The 22223-nt window shown below is 51.7% G+C and overlaps 1 protein-coding gene across 1 annotated transcript in view; it reads right to left on the bottom strand.

Moving 5' to 3' along the window:
* Positions 1-22223, bottom strand: part of PLEKHG4B (pleckstrin homology and RhoGEF domain containing G4B) — a 50594-nt gene that overhangs the window by 21783 nt on the left and 6588 nt on the right. Inside the window, 5 exon segments of the mRNA XM_021076826.1 lie at positions 1795-1888; positions 7470-7593; positions 8436-8621; positions 10132-11323; positions 18280-18477. Coding sequence (XP_020932485.1) covers positions 1795-1888; positions 7470-7593; positions 8436-8621; positions 10132-11323; positions 18280-18477 — 1794 coding nt within the window.

Consider the following 22223-nt stretch of genomic DNA (forward strand, 5'->3'; position numbering starts at 1 on the left):
AGTTGAAAACAGACATGTGACCCTTAAATTCCAGCTCATTTCCACTCCTCTTATTTGGATCAGAAATCTTGCTGTCGGCCAAGCCAGAACCAGGGCAGGGGCCTGTGGGCCAGCTCGCTCTGCAGGGCCCTCTGGGCAGTGTGAGCACCAGCTTCATGGAAGAGTCACGTCCAGACGTGGAACAGAGCTGGGTTTCCTCTCGTCATGAAGCTCCTTAGACTACACCCATGTGACAAAAAGTCCAAGATGCCAAAACAAAAACAAACTAGGATGGAGTTCCCGATGTGTCTCAGTGGTAACGAACCCACCTAGTATCCATGAGGTCTCAGGTTTGATCCCTGGCCTTACTCAGTGGGTGAAGGATCCAGCGCTCCATGCACGTGGCATAGACTGCAGAAGCAGCTTGGATCAGGCGTTGCTGCAGCTCTCATCCAGCTCCCGCTCCTGCTCTGGGAGATGTGCAGATGGACAGGACAGTGTCTCTCCAGGCCTGTCCCTGAGGTGGGACCCCAGGATTTTGGGGACGTCTGAACAAAAGCGCTGGGGAAACCGGGAAGCGGCAAGGTAAGCCGTCTGCCTAGAACTCAGAACAGCTGCTGGAGCACCGCCTGCCTGGGCCTCATGCAGGTGGGGACGCGCTGCAGACTGTCCACGAAGAGCTCGCTCGTCTGTCTGAGGCACCTGGTTTTCCACGTACTCTCTGGCTTTGCCAGTAGTCACATTTCTATCAGATGCCAAAGGAGCAGAGCCACCACAGTCCTCAGGCTTTAGGACATGCCCGCAGGGTGTGCAGCCATGCACCTGCACCCTCTGGCTGAGCGGCTCTGCTTCGCTCCACGTGGCACAGCACTCGGCCCCCACACGGCCCCACACCGAACACAACACACACGTGGTACAGCACACAGCCTCACACGTGCCTCTCCTCTGGCCTGCAAGTTCGGGTCGTCTTCCCAAGCTGCTCCCGCCTGGCCTCCCCCAGCCCCTGCCCTGGGCACAGCCTGGCTGCCAGCCCTGCCTTCCTTTCCCCAGACTCCACTGTCCGGTGATCAGACTCGTCCCAACCTCGGTCACTGAATCTCTCCTTGAAAGAACTTCTAATTGGTGCCCCCAAAACATAGGAACCTGGGTGAGAAGACCCACCAGGGCGGCACCGTCAGAGCCAACGGAGGAAGTGGTTTGGTCTGGGACTGGGTGCGGCTGCGGGAGAGGCTTCCGGGCGCCCGAGATTCCAGCGCAGCTCTTGGCACACAAGGAGCTGTTCACACACGTCCGAGGAAGAGCGAACGTTCTCAGGCCCCCGTCTGGCCCTGGGTCCCTGAAACATCCCAGGGGCACCTCTCCCCGTCCCCCCTGGATTTTACTCATGACCCAGGATCCAGGATCGGGGCTTCCTGGGGTCACCAATGGACCATCTGCCTTGAGTCATCCTGGGAGCCCAGGGGTCCTGGGCACCCAAGGTCCAGGCCCTCTCCCCCACCCGTGAGCATGGTGCCCCCAGGCCTCTGTCCCTGCCCAGGAGGGTGACCAATGACCCTGCACCCCAATCTAGTCAGACGTTACACACGCACATGCCGCGAAGGTCCTGCAATGCCGTCATATGAAGCAGAAGGCCTGCACGGGAGACCCTGACCCGCGGGGCTCTGAGCCTTTGCTTCGAGCGCGAGAGAGCTTAGCTTTGTTCCTTCCACCTCTAAGCACAGCCTCTCCGTCTCCAGGGTCACACCAAGGGAGGGGGCCACTGACACCCCCTGCACCCGGATAAGCTCGGGGCCCAGGACAGACTGACCGGCTCACCTGCAGGGCTGCCAGGGCCTGGGTGAGGGCAGGGGCGGCCAGACTCTTGCGTGCGTCCACCAGGATGACCAGCCCCAGCTCCCGCACCTCCTTCCTGGAGAAAGGAAGACAGGAGGCGTTAAAGCCCTTCCAGGAGGTCTCCCCCATCGCTCCACGTCCCCACCCAGCTCCTCCCGGCTCTGCAGGTTCCAGACTTTACACACATCAGCCTTCTGCTTCCCGAGGAATCAGATGCTCACAGCTGGAGACATGGCAGCCCGCACTCACGGCAGACACACACACACACACACACACAGGTCAGGGGGCACCGAGTTTGTGTGTCACTTTCTCTGCTGTCCGCCAGCACCCACTCAGGTGCAGCTCTGGGTGAATGAAGCGGCCAGTCCAGGCAGGGGCTCCAGAGCTTTCTTGCGCTCCTTTGTCTGCTGGGGCTGAGGCGGAGCATCCCCTGAAACAAGAAGCCTTGCCACCTGCACTTGAAAACCCCTTTAAAAGCTCTGTCTCATTGTGAGTGTGACCAGAAGCTTCAGTTCTAAATCCAGGCCGGACAAGTTGGTATATACACACTCACTCACTGAGAGTTTAGTGTCCTGGGATCCGCCTTCCACGCCGATGTTCCGTGTTAACTAGCATTCTAATTCCATTGTATTTGGATGTTAATCTTTATTTTTAATTTTTTCCCCAAAACTATTTTTTTAATTGATTCAATGAAAGTTGTAAAAATAATCCCCAATACATTCAGTTCAGGATTAAGCACGCTGGGTTTTTTAAAAAATTCTTTTTTTAAAAAAAATGTTCTTGGATTCCCCTTGTGGCGCAGGGGAAACAAATCCAACTAGGAACCATAAGATTGCAGGTTCAGTCCCTGGCCTCACTCAGTGGGTCGGAGATCCAGTGTTACTGTGAGCTGTAGTGTAGGTCTCAGACTCGGCTCAGATTCTGTGTTGCTGTGGCTGTGATGTAAGCCAGAGACTACAGCTCTGATTCCCTAGCCTGGAAACCTCCATATGCCACAGATGTGGCCCTAAAATTAAAAACAAAAAAAAAAAAAGTTCTTTTCCATGACGGTTTCCATAGGATACTGAGTATAGTTCCCTGTGCTATTCAGCAACGATATGTATCATCATTTGGTAATTCTCTTTCTGACTTGCTTCACTTCGACTCTCTAGTTGCATCCACATTGCTGCAAATGGCATTAGCTGGTGCTTCTTCACAGCTGAGCAGTATTCCATCGTGTAAATGTACCACATCTTCTTAATCCAGTCATCTGTCGATGGGCATTTAGGTTGCTTCCAGGTCCTGCTTGTTGTAAACAGTGCTGCCAAGAACACTGGGGTGCATGTAGCTTCTCAAATTATAGTTCTGTCCAGATATATGCCCAGGAATGGAATCACTGGATCACAAAACTAAAAATGTAGCTCTACTTTCAGTTTTCTGAGGAACCTCCATACTGTTCTCCACAGCGGCTCCACCAACTTATATTCCCATCATCGAGTCCCCCTTTCTCAACATCCTCCCCAGCATTTGTTATTTGTAGACTTTTTGATAATGGCCATCCTGACCAGTGTGAGGTACCTCATTGTGGTTTTGATTTGCATTTCTTCGGTAATTTGTGGTGAACCTCTTTTCATGTGCCTGCTGGTCATCTGCATGTCTTCTTTAGAGAAATGTCTATTGAGGTCTTCTGCCCATTTTCCGACTGGGTGTTTGGTTTCTTGCATGAATATTTGTATATTTTGGAAATTAAGTCCTGGTTGGTCACATCATTTGCAAAGATATTCTCTCAGTCCGGATATTGTCTTTTCCTTTTGTTTATCATTTCCATTGCTGTGCAAAACTTTTAAGTTTGATTAGGTCCCATTGGTTTATTTCTGATTTTATTTCTATTGCCTTGGGAGACTGACTTAAGAAAACATTTGTGTGGTTTATGTCAGAGAATGTTTTGCCTATGTTCTCTTCTAGGAGTTTTATGGTGTCACATCTTATGCTTAAATCTTTAAACCATTTTGAGTTCAGTTTTGTGTATGGTGTGGGGGTGTGTCCTAACTTCATTGATTTACATGTGCCTGTCCAACATGCTAGCTAAAGAGTTTTTTTTTTTTCCCTCATTTTATATTCTCATCTCCTTTGTGGAAGGTTAATTGACTGTAGGTGTGGGTTTATTTCTGGGCTCTCTATATTGTTCCACTGTGGATGCTCATCTTTCAATGGACACGCAGCACTCACTGAGCCAGGGAGGTGACACCAGCATACACAAAGCTGGCAGAGCCACACAGGGTTTAGGGTCATGTCCCTGTTCACCCCCCAGTCAGGGTGTTTTCAAGTTAGGAGCATAACCGCCAAGGAACGTTGTAAAGGGTGTTTCCTGCGGGAGACCAGGTACTGAGGACAGAAGTGGGGTTGCAGAACCCAAGCTGGACTCAGCCAGTGCTGCTTACTCCAGGGGTCACAGGTAGGGGCAGGCCGACGCTGTGTCCTCCCAGGGCCTCCCATGTGCGCCCACCCCGCAATTTGCCACATGGGTGGCTAGAAGCTCGGGCCTGGTCAGTACTGCCAGGAGCTGGGCACAGTGCTCCACTTCCCCGGAGGGTCCTGTGTCTGCCCAGGCCACTGTGCACACTGGCCCTAGCATCTAGGAACTCTCCGGAAGCCTCAGACTGTCTTCCTGCCACCACCAGCCCCTCTGTCTGCCACACTGTGGTCTCCAGCCCAGGCAGGCCTGCTGCATCCAGGTCCTCTGCCCTGACTAATGGCCTCAGAAAGTGACCTACAACTCTGGACCTCGTGTCTGCTCTTCCTCCTCCTCCTCTGCAAACACCTGCCCTCCTCCAGGAACCTCCGGCACCACTGTGGCCGCAGTTTCTTCCTGTGCCTGGGCTTGTCTCGCCCTGGGGGCTGAGATAATTCGGATTCACACATGTGTGTCCTTCAGAGCAGGAGCCGCATCCTGCTCTTTCGAATCCCCAGGTAAGCACGGTGGGTGGGTTCCCGCACTGCACAGGAGCTCGGGTGGATGACAGCAAAGGTCCTTTCCGAGTTTAAGATCCTGTGCCTCTAAGAGTTTGTAAATGGCAGACCGTTTACAAGGCACACTCTCAGGAACGCAGGGCTCCTTGTAACACACCTGCAGGAAGCGGTAATGGGACTCTGCTGGACCTTCTTCCAAAGATGCTGAAACTTGGGTACCTCATTCCGAGAGCTGAAGGCCTCTGTCACATCCCACGGTGGGTGGACTTTGGCTTCTCTAGGTGCCATTTTCTAGCCAATGCCCAGGAAGTTACAATGCTTGTGGGAAAATGATCAGCTAAACCATGAGGTTCCTGAATGAGCTTTCCTAAGTCTTCAGAAATGTTTTTCTCCCAGAGCTTCCTGAGCTGGTAGGAGAGGTCGGCTGTCTGCACTGGAGGAGGAGAGCGGAAAAAGCAGGGGCTTGACATCAGCTCAGGCCTGGCCCAGAAAAGCACACAGCAGTCTTGGTCCTGGCAGACAGAGAGCGTGGTGTGATTCCTGGCAGACAGAGAGCGTGGTGTACAGCGCGCCAGAGGCTGTTTGTGGGAGGGCTAGGGCCCAAGGGCCCCTGTCAATCAGGACACTCTCTGCTACAGCCAAAGCACAGCTACCCTACAGTTTTGAAGGTGCTCACCCAGGGCTTATAGAGGATGAACCAACTGGAGGATGAAACTAACTTTGTTCAGAGTCATTTCACTACATTTTGAAATCTGTGCTGAAGGATAAGTTTGAAATCCCTGGCTCCGGGCAGCAACAGCAGGCAGTGCAGTTAACGGGGAGCCTTGCTCCGAGAAGGCGTCCAGGAGCTACTGTAATTCCTTCTCTGCCGACATCTGCCTACAGTGACTGTGCCTCTGCGACTTCAGAGGAAATGTCAACAGAAAGCAGGTGCACCCACAGGTGACGCCGGACCACGGCATGTTCACACGCACTCACCTGTGGCAGCGCATCACCCAACATGCTCTCACATGAGGTCACGTCCCAGACAGCACACCACACGAGTTCCATCTCGGGGCCGCATGGAGGTCATTTCTAACCTGCTAGCGCACCGGTGAGGCGGCTGCGACCATCCCACTTCACCGCAGACACCACCTACTCCAGCCAGAGGCAGAACTGGGATTCAGAGCTGGGTGTCAAACCTGGGCAGTCGACCTGAGGACGGATTTGGTCTGGACTGAGCCCTGGGGGCTGCTCCGCCCAGCACCACGGGGGACTCTTGGTCTGACGGCTGCCAGGGCTGCCCTGAAGCATGTCTGCACCTGCACCACAAACACCCCTGACACTGGTTCTCCTGTCGGATTCCACCTCTGTCCTCGGTCCTCAGAGAGCCTTGGACAAGGTCACCCGAGCATGTTGGGTGGATCTGGGAGGCAAGATCCCCCTGGATCCCAGACCAGGAAGATGTGTCTCTGAGGAGCTGGCACGCAACACTGCCAGCTGCCTGGTGATGAACGTGACGTTTAGGTAGCACGAGTCAGTCTTTCTTGCTTCATGGTACCAGGTACCTCCCATTTGCTTGATTTCTTCACAGGTTTATTCTAAACATTATTTGTATTAACTCATGTCTTTTTTTTTTTTTTTTTTTTTTTTTTTTGCTTTTCAGAGCCGCTCCTGTGGCATATGGAAGTTTTCAGGCTAGGGGTCGAAGAAGAGTGGCAGCTGCCAGCCGACACCACAGCCACAGCCACTCAATCTGTGCTGAGTCTGTGACCTACACTGCAACTCACCACAACGCCAGATCCCAAACCCACTGAGCAAGGCTAGGGATTGAACCCAAATCCTCATGGATACTAGTCGGGCTCATAACCTGCTGAGTCACAACAGGAACTCCCAGGTCCAATTTTTGGGGGGGGGGGTCTTTTTGCCATTTCTTGGGCCGCTCCCATGGCATATGGAGGTTCCCAGGCTAGGGGTCTAATTGGAGCTGTAGCCGCTGGCCTACGCTACTGCCATAGCAACGCAGGATCCAAGCCTCGTCTGCAACCTATACCAGAGCTCACAGCAACGCTGGATCCTTAACCCACTGAGAAAGGCCAGGGATTGAACCTGCAACCTCATGGTTCCTAGTCGGATTCTTTAACCACTGAGCCATGATGGGAACTCCTTTTTTTTTTTTTTTTTTTGTTTTTAAATGGAGGTACCCAGGTTAGTGGTCCAATCAGAGCTACAGCCACTGGCCTACACAGAGGCCTGGTCATGAACAGCCACAGCAATGCCAGATCCAAGCTGCATCTGCGACCTGCACCACAGCTCACGGCAACACTGGATCCATGACCCACTGAGCGAGGCAGGGGATTGAACCTACAACCTCATGGTTCCTAGTGGGATTGTTTCCCCTACGCCACGACGGGAACTCCCCAGCTCCCACTTTTAATCAAGGCCACTTCAAATCATTTTTAGAAAGAGGCGGAGCATAAAACATGCAGCTAAAGGGTACTTAGAGCAAGCAGGGAACAATGGAGAGCAACAGAGAATTCAGGGCTAGAGCACGGCAGAGCCTCAACTTGTAGGAGCCAGGTCCAGGCGAGCAGGAGAGAAGGGGTCCGAGGGGGCAGCTGAGGATCTGGAAAGGGGGAGGGGGGAGTAGATCCCAGGAGCCCCCGAGGTTCCACCTCAACTGTGTTTACCCCGGAGGGTCTGAGAGGTGGAGGCTGGCTCAGTACGACCTGGGGACGGTGTGGAGGTATCTCAGCAGGCGGGTCAGCTCCGTGCTGGACGTGTGTTCGCTGGACCAAGGCAGGCCCCGCAGGCAGACCTGCACCACCGCTCTGCCCTGACGGTCTCGGGTTCCTGCAGAAAGAGAGGTGCTGAGGAGGCCACTGAGAGGATGGACCTGAAGGCGAATCCCCAAGTTGGACATGGGCCTCTTGTGCTCCTCTGCCCTCCCAGCTACCAGAAGCTGCCAAAGGGCTCAGTGCAGAGATAATGGTGTTGAGACCAGCTGGATGGTAACACGTCCGCACCCAGTTAAGGTATCGACATGAACTTGAAGCGTCGGGGTGGGGTGGGGGGCGCAGGAGTCCTGGGGCCGCCCAATACAAGCCTCATGTGTAAGTTAGCTGCTTAATGAACCTGCCCCCTGCCAGTGTGGAGTGTCTGTCCTTTCTTTGGTCCCTCCCTGCCCCCTGCGACTATGCAGCCGACTTCAGATTCCACCAAGGAGCTCCCAAGAGGTTTTGAGCTAACATGAGGGCATCCCCAGTGGAGACACGCGCAGCTTCAGGCTTGAGGAATATGGAGCCACGGTCTGCATGTGTTCTTCCAGTTATTGGCTTAGATGTCAGATCTGCCAGCAGAGGAGAGCCCGGCATTTCCCCGGGCGGGTGACGGCCCAGTCATCCCTGACTATTTGCATCCCTCTGCCTCGTTCCACGGAACTTGGAGGTGGGGCCTGTGGGAGGCGCCCTTGTCCTGAGGGTGGAGCCCTCATGGATGGGGTTAGAGACCCCACAGAGCGCCCCTGTCTACCTGCCACGTGAGGACACAGTGAGAAGGCACTGACTGTGAACCAGGAAGGGGTCCTTGCCAGAACCCACCGTGCTGCACGTCCAGCCTCCAGGACTGCGAGAAATAAAGTTCTATTGCCACTAGCTGCCTAGCCTGTGGAGCTTCATCAAGACAGCCATGCTCACCTGGGAGGGTGACCACCCCCGACTGCAGCAGCTCCTGGTTGACCTCCAGCACCTGCCTGGGCACGGGACCCAGCAGGTCTCCTGTGCAGCGCCCCTCACCTTCAGGGCAGAGCTGCTCGGGAAGCACGTCTGAATGCTGGCTGGGTCTGGCCCCTCCGAAGCTGCTGCCTTCTGCATCGACATCAGCTGCCCAACAGAAAGAGATCTGGTCAAAGAGGATGCACTTTTCTGATTGAAGGCGGCTCAGAAAGCTACAAACCCAGGGAAAAAACAAGATTTCTAGGAGGTCCCGTCCTGGCTCAGCAGAAACGAATCTGACTAGCATCCATGAGGACGCAGGTTCGATTCCTGGCCTCGCTCAGTGGGTAAGGATCCGGTGCTGCCATGAGCTGTGGTGTAGGTTGCAGATGAGACTTGGATCTGGCGTTGCTGTGGCTGTGCTGCAGACCGGCAGCAACAGCTCTAATTCAACCCCTTAGCCTGGGAACCTCCACATGCTGCGGGTGCGGCCTGAGGAAAAAAACAAAACAAAAAACACACAAAAAACTGATCTTTCCCTTTGGAGGTCCCATCCGGCACAGTGGAAACGAATCCAACTAGTATCCATGAGGATGTGGGTTTGATCCCCGGCCTCGATCAGTGGTTGAAGACGTGGCTCGGATCCCGAGTTGCTGTGGCCGTGGTGCAGGCCGGCAGCTGTGGCTCCCATTTGACCCCTAGCCTGGGAACCTCCATATGCCCCGAGTGCAGCCCCAAAAAAGCAAAAAAAGAAAAAAAAGAGTTCTATGAAGTTGTACCATTTCTGTAGGGAAAGGTCAGTGTGCACAACTGCCGGCCAGGCTTTTCCTGACAAGTGATGAATAAATAACGTAAATAAACAAATAATGGAAGAATTTAGTTCTCAGACCGTAATCACCTAAAGACACTTCAGAGAGAAACATTTTATACTGAATATCCTCATGAATCTTGACCTGGGCTTGAAGCACCGCCCCAGAGAAGGGGTGGCAACTCACTTACTTCCTCAGATGGGGGTCCTCCCCTCACACATCCCCTCGGATAGGGGGTCCCCCCTCACACATCCCCTCAGACAGGGGTCCTGACCAGGGAAAGGAGAAGCCGTGAGTCACAGGCTGAAGGGCAATGAATGCAGCCAGCAGTCGCCCGGGGTCCCAGTGGGGGACGCGTCGCAGGGACTCTCCCCTGGAGCCTCTGCAGGGAGGCTGACCCTGGGGCGCCCTGTTCCTGGACTTGTCTCCAGAAGGGGGAGGAGGACTTTCCACGGTTCTGATCCTCCGTGTCTGTGGTACTCTGGCAGCCCCAGGAAATGAACACAGGTAAATATTTTCAACAGCTCATTTCAACATGAAGCCAGGCTCCTACTGCACTAAGGGACCAAATATGACTGGGGGTGTGTGGGGGAGGCAGGAGGGGAGGCTGTGAGGGGTGTCTGACTGGAGGGGGAGGTAATGGGGGGTGTGGGGCGCCTGTGGAGGGGAAGGTGGGGGAGGGGAGAGTGGGGGGAGGTAATGGGGGGCGTGGGGAGCCGGGGGAGGGGAAAGGGGGAGGTAATTGGGGGTGTGGGGAGCCTGTGGAGGGGAAGGTGGGGGAGGGGAGAGTGGGGGGAGGTAACGGGGGTGTGGGGCGCCTGCGGAGGGGAAGGTGGGGGAGGGAGTGTTGGCAGAGGGCGGCCATTTACCTTCCTGGCTGGTGCCACTGGGACTCTCTGCTGTGCCTGGATGGCTGGAGCCTGCGGGTCTGGTCTCCATGGCTGGTCCTCCCAGGAGACCCTCGGGACTGGCGCTGGCTGAGTGGCGGGGCACCTGCCGGCTGTCATCTCGGGAACCTCTGAGGGTCCTGTCCCAGGACCGCGACCTCCTGGGAAGGGTCCCTCCTGGGGCTCCTGGGCCACTCTCCTCGCTCAGGAGCTGCTGGGGGGCTCGCCAGGGGCGGGGGGGCTCTTCACGGGCCAAGCTGGTAGCTGCCTCAGGCCCCCTGGTCCTGCAGCCCTGGATCCGGGAGCCACAGACCTCGTCCCCGATGGATTCCTCGGAGCTGGAGCCCAGTGGCATGGGGTTCTGCAGCGCCTCCATGTAGGACTTTCTGAACCAGCGTCTGGCCTCCAGGCTGGCTGGGGTCCCAGGCAGCCGCCTCCTGGAGCTGGGGCTGCCCCCATCTGCAAGGAAGGCGAGGGCCTGGGAGCCGTCCTTCTTGTCCACGGTGTCCAGCCTCCCTCCTGGTCCTCCCGGGCCCTTGGGGGGCTCCCAGGGGTCCTGCTCTGAGGGGCTGATGCCCTCAGGGCCTCTGTTAGGGCTCCCAGACAGGGTCCTGGGGCTTTCACACTCAGCTCCTCTTGGGGAAGGAAGGGAGCGGGGCTGGGCACTGCCAGGATGCCCACCACAGTGGGGCAGGGCCACGGGGTGCCCCTGGGAAGCAGGGCTGGCCATGGCTGGTGCTGGGGCTGGGGCCTCCAGGACGCTGCTGGGCCTGGGGGGTCCGGGGCAGCTGGGCAGGACAGTCCCTTTGGAGGGCACAAAGATGGGGTCTGTGACATTGCTCCATGGGGTGCGATAGACTGCTGAGCCCGAGGTCAGCAAGCAGTTTTGCAGGGGGACACTGTTCCGCTCCCCATTCACCAGCTCCAGGAACTCTCCCGTGAAGACGCAGCCGTACATGGCCTCAGGGACAGCGACTTCCTCTGAGCCTCGTCCAAGCCTGGACAGGCATTTCAAGACCAGTCTGGCCGACTGCCTCCCGGCAGCGGTGATCTGCAGGTAGAAGTCCCCAGGCCTGAGCCTGACTCCGCGCAGGGATGCCAGCTGCACCACCACCTTCTCGTGGATGCACAGCGGCCAGCCTTCATGCAGGAAGAGGAGGCCTGTGTACCGGGCCTGGGACGAGAGATGGAGGGAGATGAGTGCCCAGTGTGGAGCCCCTGTTCTCCGTCCAGCAGGACAGTGAGCACTAGGCCCACCAGCACCTAACACCAAAGGAAACTCTAGGACTGAAAACAGGGCGTTAAGAAACCCATTTTCCCAGCTCTTCCTGGGCAGACAGCTGGGGAGGCGAAGCCCAGGCTGGGAAGCCAGGGCTCTGGGGTGAGCCACTGCCAGGAGCCGGCACGGGGCAGGGTCTGGGCTTTCTCACTCTCGCCCTGCAGCCTCGGTCTAAGTGCCCCCATGGGTAGCCCTAGGCTGCCCCTGGAATTGCCAGGTGGAGCCCACAGTGAGAGGGCCCCAAACCGGGCGGGACCCCATCCACATCATGCAAACGGTCCTTTCTACTTATTTGAAGTTTGCAACCAAGCTGTCAATTTTTATGGAGTGAGTCCTTAAGCATTTCTCTTTCTTTCCCTTTTTTTTTTTTTTAAGGGGTGCACCCACAGCATATGGAAGTTCCCAGGCTTTGGGTCCAATATGAGCTTCAGCTGCCGGCCTACACCACAGCTCACGACGACAATGGATCCTTGATTCCCTGAGCGAGGCCAGGGATCAAACCCGTGTCCTCATGGATCCTAGTTGGGTTTGTTTCTGCTGTGCCACAACGGGAACTCCCTTAAGCACTTCTCTGAATAGAACTTGCCCTAGAAAAGAGTTCGACTTCAGGGTGGATGAGCCGGTGTCTTCCTGGGCTCGAGGGTGTCAGGCTATCAGGGAGCAGGGGTGGGACCTGACACAGCGGAGCTGCAGCTATCGGTCTGAAATGGGACTGCAGTCAACCATTCGGGTTTAGTTCTCGTGTTTTGTTTTTTCAACTTTCCCTACTGCAGCACTGACTTATTGTACAAACGCTATTATGATAATAAATGAAAAAGAATCTCATCCTAACATACTCTACAGACGTTTAACTTTTCTGCACCTTTATCCACAGTTTATTATCATTAATTTAAACCACGATAATAACACAGAATTTGGTACTTCCGTTGGCATTTTTTTGCTACTGAGCTACCATCTTGATGGAGACTTAAGGACCCTCTATTGTCAGAAATCGACAGTACTGCTGGGATTTCTATGGAAAATAAAAATGCCAGGAACATTTTCATGTTATAGTTTCCTCTTCCTTTAGATGATTGTTTTCTGGGTTTAGGATTATAGGATTAAAGGCTATGACTGTCTTTCATGATTCTCAACAATATGACCAATTTGCCATCAAGAGACATCCCGTCAGCAGTTAAAGTACCACAGTAAGAGCTGTGCCAGCTGATGAGCAGCGTAAGGCTTTGCATTGAGAAACTGTTCCCTAAATTAACATGTATGTTGTGGAATATTTTTTTTTTTTTGGTCTTTTTTGCTATTTCTTGGGCCGCTCCTGCGGCATATGGAGGTTCCCAGGCTAGGGGTCTAATCGGAGCTGTAGCCTCCGGCCTACGCCAGAGCCACAGCAACGCGGGATCCGAGCCGCATCTGCGACCTACACCACAGCTCACTGCAATGCCGGATCCTCAACCCACTGAGCAAGGCCAGGGACCGAACCCGCAACCTCATGGTTCCTAGTCGGATTCGTTAACCACTGCGCCACGATGGGAACTCCGTGGAATATTGTTTTAATTCACATCATGTCGCTGTGAAGCCAACAGTTTTTCGATGCTATTTTTCCTGTAAATTCTCATGTATTTTTGCTCTTTTTATAAGTTGTGGTCCTATTTTTCTTATTAGTTACTGTGACATTTAAAAAAAAGTAAAGAGGAAGTAAATTTTTTACTCACTGTTAGCAGACACATATCTACTTTCTGCATATATTTTTCCTGTTTTTTGCTTCATTGTTTAGTTATATTTAGTTATGATTTAGTTATGTTGTAGTTATGTTCAGTTATATTTTAGTTTAGTTATGTTTATGTTATAGTTATGTTCTTTTCTTCTCTGTAGGAAAAGTTTTATACAAGTTGAATTTCTTGATTCTTTTCATGGTATCTTCTATTACCTAAAACAGAATTTGAATCTTACTAAGGGCTATCTTCCACGTTTATTTTCTTTTATTTTTCCCTAAGAGTCAAGGTTTTTTTTTTTGTTTTTTGTTTTTTTTTAATTTTTTTGGGGGAAGCTTTTTTAAGGCCGTACCCGCAGTATATGGAGGTTCCCAGGCTAGGGTCTAACGGGAGCTACAGCTGCCGGCCTACACCACAGCCACAGCAACGCAGGATCCAAGCCACATCTGGGACCTACACCATAGCTCACGGCAGCACTGGATCCTTAACCCACTGAGTGAGGCCAGGGATCGAACCTGCGTCCTCATGGATACTAGTCACATTCGTTTCTGCTGAGCCATGATGCGAACTCCAGTTTGTTGTATTTTTAGATTCCATATATAAGTGGTATCATACAGTATTTGTCTTTATCTGAGTTACTTCATGAAGCCTAATGCCCCCTGAATCCATCCATGCTGCTGCAGATGGCAGAACTTCACTCTTTTTATGGCTGAGTATTCCACTGGCATGACTGTACCACGTCTTCATTCCTCAGCGTTTGGACACTGAGGTTGCTTCTGCATCTTGGCATCTTCTGCACACTTCGGAGGGTGGAACCACACCGCAGAGACAACATCATGGTCTCATAACCTGTCGTCACTCTACCCACACTTGGTGCTCCCGTCTCTTGGCCTCTTCTCAACCCCAACTGCTCTGAGGTTTTCCCACCTCAGACATGGCTCCTTTGTCCAAAGCAGGCTGGATGCAAAGGCCAGCCTGCCAGGGCCTTTCATTTAAGGCTCAGAGGAGAAGAGACAATTTCCCGTCTTCATGAGAAACTGGTTTCTGTTTTCAGAAATGACAAGAAATTGCTGGAGTTCCCATCGTGGCTCAGTGGTTAACGAATCTAACTAGGAACCATGAGGTTGTGGGTTCAATCCCTGGCCTTGCTCAGTGGGTTGAGGATCCGGCATTGCAGTGAGCTGTGGTGTAGGTCGCAGATGTGGCTCAGATCCCACGTTGCTGTGGCTCTGGCGTAGGCCGGAGGCTACAGCTCCGATTAGACCCCTAGCCTGGGAACCTCCATATGCCATGGGAGCGGCTCTAGAAAAGGCAAAAAGACCAAAAAAAAAAAAAAAAAAAAAGAAAGAAAGAAAAAAAAAAGAAAGAAAGAAAGAAGGAAAGAAATTATTTAAAATGTTTTGCTTTTTATCAAAAATTAGGAGCTGCAAAAGCATGCTTTAATACGAATTACAGAATATTATACAGAGTATCATGATATGGCAATTTAAGGAAAAGACCACCGCCATTCCCTGCGACATCCCGTCAGAGACAAGCACTTCCCCAAGCCTGTGTTATTAGCCCCTTGCTAATAACACATATTTGAAACCCCAGACAATACACAGTTTAGTCTTGCAGAGGTCTGACCTCTAAACAAATGGAGCCACATCGTCTGCATTCTTCCGTGACTCGCTTTTTCAATCAATGCTGAAGTGCACACTGCTACCCGCAGCTGGAGTTTATTTTCTATGTTACGTAGTATTTGTTCTCTTATGTATAACCAACTATCCCCACATTTACTGGCTTTAGAAAGCTATCTGAATCTGCTCAGGATTTTATAAGACGGGAATCAGGAGGCGCTGGGCTGAGTGGTTTGTTTTGGGTGCAGCGTGCAAGTTGGGGCGTCGGGGTTGGGGGTCCACTTTGAGACGGCTTCCTCATCCCAGGTCCACACCTCAAGGCTCCTGGGTCTCTGCCTCTCTCCCCTCCTTGTTCTCGGAGCCGCTCCCCTCGAGGCATCCTCAGGGGGTCCTAACACACGTCAGCAGCAGCAAGGCCGCTGCTCCCTTTCTCCGAAGAGGCCGGAACATGGCCCCTTGACATCGGATTACAGCCAGTCTCGACTCAGGTGGGAGAAGCACCATCGCACGCAGGGAGGGAGCCCCGAGGCGGCCGCTTGGGCAGAGCCGCATGGTCCACTCGCCCCACGGCCAGTGGGCACTTGAGCTGCCTCTGCGTGTGTCTGCTGGTTACAGACACAGCACAGGGAACAGCCTTGCCCAGGAAACCTGTGCACAGACCCGAGAACGGTTCCAGGGGACACTCCTAGAAGTGGGGCTGCCAGGTCCCCGGCTCTGTGTAAATCAACTCAGCTGGCGCCAACTGCTCTCTAAAGTGGTTGTGCAAACCCACACTCCTGCGTGGCACGTGTGTGTATTACCATCAGTATTCCAGCCACACCTCGCTTGCTCTCAGCAGACTGCGTTTTGTCCACCAAAGGCTATAATGTCTTGAACAATAGCGTCATCTGACATCTTCTAAGATCTCATTTTTCATGAATTGCCAGTTCAAGCCTCTCATTCATTTCCCTTCAGGTTGTTTTTTCTTATTTATTTGTAGAATTTCTCTCTCTCTCTCTTTCTTTTTTTTTTTGCTTTTTAGAGCCACATCCTCAGCATATGGAAGTTTCCAGGCCAGGGGTCCACTCAGAGCTGCAGCCGCCGGCCTACACCACAGCCACAGCAACACCAGATCTGAGCCGTGTCTGCGACCTACACCACAGCCACAGCAACACCGGATCCTTAACCCACTGAGCAAGGCCAGGGAGTGAACCCACGTCCTCGTGGATACTAGTCAGGTTTGTTAACTACTGAGCCACAATGGGAACTTCTCCAAGTATTTTTTGACACAAACTGTGATGAAACAAAGTTGCAGGTGAGTCACTGAGTGAGTGTAACCATTTCTTGTTTCTACTGAGGGATAGGAAAATGGTGGTCACTGAACTCTTAGACAACGTAGCAACTTATCTTAAAATTAATGTAATGGGTAATGATCTCCAAGCCACATACTTCGACAACAGAGGGTATGTGAATAAAAACTGCACTGAAATTACATTAACTGAAATATTTTTATGTTCATAGTTGTCAGGATAAGCTCATTTTCTATGTCCTACAGATGATCAAATTTCATTTTCTTTTTCTTTTCTTTTTTTGTCTTTTTGCTATTTCTTTGGGCCGCTCCCGTGGCTAGTGGAGGTTCCCAGGCTAGAGGTCGAATCGGAGCTGTAGCCACTGGCCTACACCAGAGCCACAGCAACACGGGATCCGAGCCACGTCTGAAACCTACACCACAGCTCACGGCAACGCCGGATCCTTAACCCACCGAACAAGGCCAGGGACCAAACCCGCAACCTCATGGTTCCTAGTCAGATTCGTTAACCACTGCGCCATGACGGGAACTCCAAATTTTATTTTCTTAATTAAAAAGTGAAAAGCAACATAAATATGAAAATAGTAAGGCGGTCCTTAAATTTCATTTTGTGCTTATTAAATACCTGTAAATACACCTTCATATTCAAGAGTAATGTTATTCATGTGGCTTTTGCAGAAGATAAGCAGTTGTGTAAGTGAGAAGGGGGATAACTTATGGTTAAAATGGAAAGAAAAGAAAATTAGACGAAAGAAGGCAAAACATTCGTTCAGAGGAGCTTTTCAAGATATGCCTTTGGGGAGTTCCCATTATGGTTTAGAGGGTTAAGAACCTGACTAGTACCCATGAAGATGTGGGTTTGATCCCTAGCCTCTCTCATTGGGTTAAGGATCTGGCGTTGCCGTGAGCTGTGGTGTAGTTGCAGACACAGATTGGATCCCGCGTTGCTGTGGCTGTGATTCGAGCCCTAGCCTGAGAACCTCCATCTGCTGCCAGTGCAGCCCTAAAAAGCAAAAACAACAAAAAAACAACAAAAAACCCCAACTTGCAACAGGAGTTCCCATCGTGGTTCAGTGGAAACAAATCTGACCAGCATCCATGAGGACGCAGGTTTGATCCCTGGCCTTGTTCAGTGGGTTAAGGATCCAGCATTGCTGTGAGCTGTGGTGTAGGCCGACAGCTACAGCTCCTATTCGACCCCTAACCTGGGAACCTCCACATGCTGCGGGTGCAGCCCCCCAAAATATACAACAACAAAAAAAAACAACCCTGCAATAAAAGTATCCCCCAGATAAACAAAACACATAAGAAATTCACTAAGCAGGGTCTGTTTGTGTGGATGGGCACTGCCCTGTAGTTCGGAGATGACCATGGGGTTGGGAACTTAATTCATCCGAAGAACAGAGTGAAAGTTCGGGGGGAGTGGAAGGGACACAGCCAGCCCTGGGCTCCACGCTCACTAGCAGTCTGAGAAGCCCTGTTGCTGGGACACAGGCCACATTTCACCAATTATTTGGAACGAAGAAAAGGTGGAGCCAGAAGCCAAAGGGAATGAGCTGGCCCAGTGCCCAGTGGACTCAAGAAAGAGAGGAAAATGGGACAGCTTCCCCAACTACATGTTTAAATGCTGCGAAAAAATAGCTGCGATTACTGTTTATGTTTATATTTAATCATCTCCCACTTCCTTTCGGAAAGAAAACAACAAATACTCACCTGAATGGCATCTGCTTAATTCCTGGATCAATTTGAAACACACAGAAGCACAGTCTCCTCTTCCTCCTTCACCAGATTTCCCTGGATCTAAAATTCCTACTGCCCAGATCAAATAATTTCCAGGTACCAGATAAAACACTGCCTATCTCTCTCTCTCTCTCTCTCTCTTTTTTTTTTTTTTGTCTTTTTGCCATTTCTTAGGCCACTGCCATGGCATATGGAGGTTCCCAGGCTAGGGGTCGAATTGGAGCTGTAGCCGCCGGCCTATGCCACAGCCACAGCAACGTGGGATCCGAGCCGTGTCTGCAACCTACACCACAGCTCACGGCAATGCTGGATCCTTAACCCACTGAGCAAGGCCAGGGACTGAACCCGCAACCTCATGGTTCCTAGTCGGATTCGTTAACCACTGCACCATGACGGGAACTCCAAAACACTGCCTATCTCTTGTCCCTAGCCAAAAATCTGAGCGGTTCCCTGAAGGGGAGGGTCTCACAGCCCTGTCCCCAGGGCGGTACTCACACAGGCCTCCTGCTGCAGGTGCTGCAGGGCCCTCCTGGCCGGGATGAGGAAGTCTGTGAGGCAGCGCAGCCCATCCCCACGGTAGAGCTTCTCTGCCACGCTGAACAGCTGCCAGAGCACCGTGGCTGCCGTGGCCTCAAAGGGGGGGTAGAGGGCAGAGAGCGTGTGCTGAATACAGATGTCAAGGGATTCCAGCTCCTGAAACAGAGAAGAGGTCTGGGAGATCTAATCCATCTAATAAGAGAGGTGCACTGCAGATGTCCACAGGCTGGCACTTAAGTGTCCACCCTGAAGGCACCTGTCTCTTGCCTGGAATGTGGGGCATCTTTGGGAAAGAGCGGAGCAGGGCTCCTGTTGGGGGTGACCTGCAGGTCCTCAGGTCATCACAGAGCATGTGAGCAAGTGCTCACATCTGTCATGGGTACACTGATACCTGTGCCTGTGAGGGGAACCCTATCCGGCACCTGGAAGTGACAGCTGTCACTGTCATCACAGGAGGCACAGCCAGTGAACTGAAACAGCCAGGTTTCGAAGAAGTGCCATCCCACCCCATCCTGAAATCCGCGCCTTCAGTGCTGCACCCAGACCTTCCGTGGAGCACAGGGACATTCTCAGGGGCTTCCCCTTCGCCATCCCAGGTCTTCACAGGGAATGCGGGCCTCTGCGGGGAGGACAGGGCTGGTCCCTATGCCATTTGACACTCAGAAAAGAAGCGCATCCCAGCAGACACATTTTCCTTGGACTGATCATTTATTAAAATTTAAGTAGAAGCCATTAGGGCACCCTTCATTGAAATCCTAGAACTGTGCTCATTCAGTCATTCTGAAAACCGTGTCATTGGTAACTGATATCCTCTTAAACTTTTTGGTGCAATATGCTTTTATGTAAAGACAGAAGGCTTTTACTTTAAAAAAGGCTTAATTCTAGTTTTAGATGTAACATTTCCTGAGGGGAAATACCACAAAGTTCATTTGTCTGGAGAAGAATTGCAAGGCCGCAGACAGTAAAACTGTGAAGTCACTTTTTAAAGGAACAACGGTTGCTGTCTGTGGCTCCTCTGGCTAAATCACACAGCTACTTTCCCAAGGAAACCGAGAATAAACCAGCGAATCCTCTGGGTCTGCAGTGTTTGAGGACTCAGAGGGAGGCCGTCCAGCCTGTCCAAGGGGCCAGGCCACTCCACGCGCCTGCCTCCCCGCCAGACAGGGCCCTCCTTGTTGACAGGAATTTTGTAAATACTGGTTTCATCCTGCAAGGGCCCATGGGCTCTGACTTCCAAGGACTCAAATCACATCTTGGTCACACGCAACCATCAGCCCAGAGACTGAATGGAAGGGAGTCGGGGTGGGACTCACCCGCCCTGGAGCCACATGCTCACCTGAGACCTAAAGGGGAAGGAAGGAAGCAGGATGTGTCCCTGGGGTCGGTCTCAGAGGGCTCCTCTGAGCTGAAATGCAGGCCTCAGGCCCTCTCAGGGAGACGTCCTCCCCTGCTCAGATGCCCAAACCCGGCCTGTTCCTCACCCAGACACACAGGGCAGGTCCTGACTGATGGATGAGCTGTGGTCAACAGCCTTCTGGCCTCCACCTCACTGGCTCACCTTCTGAAAACTGCCCAGTGTGAGGGGGAGAGGGGCCATCATGCACTGAGATCCCACAGCCCTGGTCACCCAAGAGAAGCAACAATCCCATTTACCATCATGTCAAAAAGAATACCTAGAAATAAGCCTACCTAAGGAGGCAAAAGACCTGCACTCTGCAACCTATAAGACACTGACGAAAGAAATCAAAGACGATGCAAACAGATGGAAAGATACATTGTGTTCTTGGGTTGGAAGAATCAACATTGTCTAAATGACTATACCACCCAAGGCGATCTACAGATTCAACGCAATCCCTGTAAAATTGCCGATGACTTTTCCACAGAACTAAAACAAAAATTTTTAAATTTGTATAGAAACACAAAAGACGCCGAATATCCAAAGCAATCTAGCGAAAGAAAAATAGAGCTAGAGGAATCAGTCTCCCTGACTGCAGACTATATGACAAAGCTACAGGCTTCAAGACAATATGGTACTGTCACAAAAAAAGAAAAATATAGCTCAATGGAATAGGATAGACAGCACAGAAATAAACCATGCACCTATGGTCAAGTAATCTATGACAAAGGAGGCAAGGCTACACAATGGAGAAAAGACAGTCTCTCTAACAAGTCATGCCGGGAAAACAGGACAGCTACATGCAAAAGAATGACATTAGAACATTTTCTTACACTACACACAAAAATGAACCCAAAATGGATTAAAGCCCTAAACTTAAAGTCAGATACTACAGAACTCCTAGAGTAAGACATAAACAGAACACTTTCTGACATTAATTACAGCAATATTTTTTGGATCCGCTTCCTACAGGAATGGATATAAAACCAAAAATAAACAAATGGGGTTTAATTAAAGTAAAGCTTTCAGAATTCCCCTCATGGCTCAGTGGGTTAAGAACCCAACTGGTGTCCACGAGGACGTGGGTTTGATCCCATGAGTGTGGGCCTCACTCAGTGGGTTAAGGATCCAGCATTGCCACAAGCTGTGGAGTAGGCTGGCATCTGTAACTCTGATTTGACCCCTACCCTGGAACTTCCATGTGCTGCAGATGAGGCCCTAAAAAGAAAAAAGAAAAGAAGCTTTTGTGCAGCAAACTATAAACAAAACAAAAAGACAACCTACAGAATGGGAGAAAATATATACAAACAGGGCAACCAACAAGGGATTAATCTCCAAAATATACAAACAGGTCAGACAGCTCTAGATCAAAAAAACAAGCAACCCAATCAAAAAATAGGTAGAAGATATAAATAGACATTTCTCCAAAGAAGACATACAGATGGCCAAAAGGCACATGAAAACATGCTCAATGTCTCCAATTATTAAAGGAATACATATCAAAACTACCACGAGGTATCACCTCACACAGGTCAGAAAGGCCATCATTAAAAATCTACAAATAGCAAACACTGGAGAGGCTGCGGAGAAAAGGGGACCTTCCTACACTGTTGGTGGGAATGTAAATGTGTGCAGCCACCGTGGAGAACAGTGTGGAGAGTCCTCAGAAAACTAAAACTCGAACTACCATATGATCCTGCAATCCCACTCGAGGGTGTATATCAGGACAAAACCATAGTTCAAAAAGATACATGCACCCCTATGTCCACTGCAGCACTATTCACCATAGCCTAGAAATGGAAGCAACCTAAATGTCCATCGACAGATACATGAATAAAGAAGATGTGCTGGAGTTCCCACCAGTGTGCAGCGGAAACGAATCCAACTAGGAACCATGAGGTTGTGGGTTCGATCCTGGCCTCGCTCAGTGGGTTAAGGATCCAGTGTTGCCGTGAGCTGTGGCGTAGGTCACAGACGTGGCTTGGATTTGGTGTGGCTGTGGCTGTGGCTGTGGCTGGCAGATGTAGCTCCGATTCGACCCGTAGCCTAGGAACCTCCATATTCCATGGGTGTGGCCATAAACACACACACACACACACACACACACACACACACACACACACACACACACACAAAAGAAGAAGAAGAAGCAAAACGAATGACCCTGAGCTATGTCACTCTGTGAATGAAGACGGAGAAGGAAGGAGGAGATCGGAAACCAAGGGAACCCCAGTCCTGCAGCACTGGGCCCGGGGGCGTGATGCACTTGGGCAGGAACAGTGAGGGCTGTTGTCCCCTCTGGCACCTGCTCTAAGTGGAGGACTGGAAGACCCTGACACTGACCCTGACGCTGTCACAGAGCAGGGACACCCAGGTCTGTCCAGGGCCAGGAGTAGCAGCCACCACAGAGGACGTCGTGCTGCCACTCGGGACCCACGAGGCCTTTACCAGATCTGTTCCTAACAACTACCCCTCCAGGACTGTAAGGGCAAAGCCGCCAGTAACA

The sequence above is a fragment of the Sus scrofa genome, chromosome 16 (assembly GCF_000003025.6).
Source record: "Sus scrofa isolate TJ Tabasco breed Duroc chromosome 16, Sscrofa11.1, whole genome shotgun sequence".
Lineage (NCBI taxonomy): Eukaryota > Metazoa > Chordata > Mammalia > Artiodactyla > Suidae > Sus > Sus scrofa.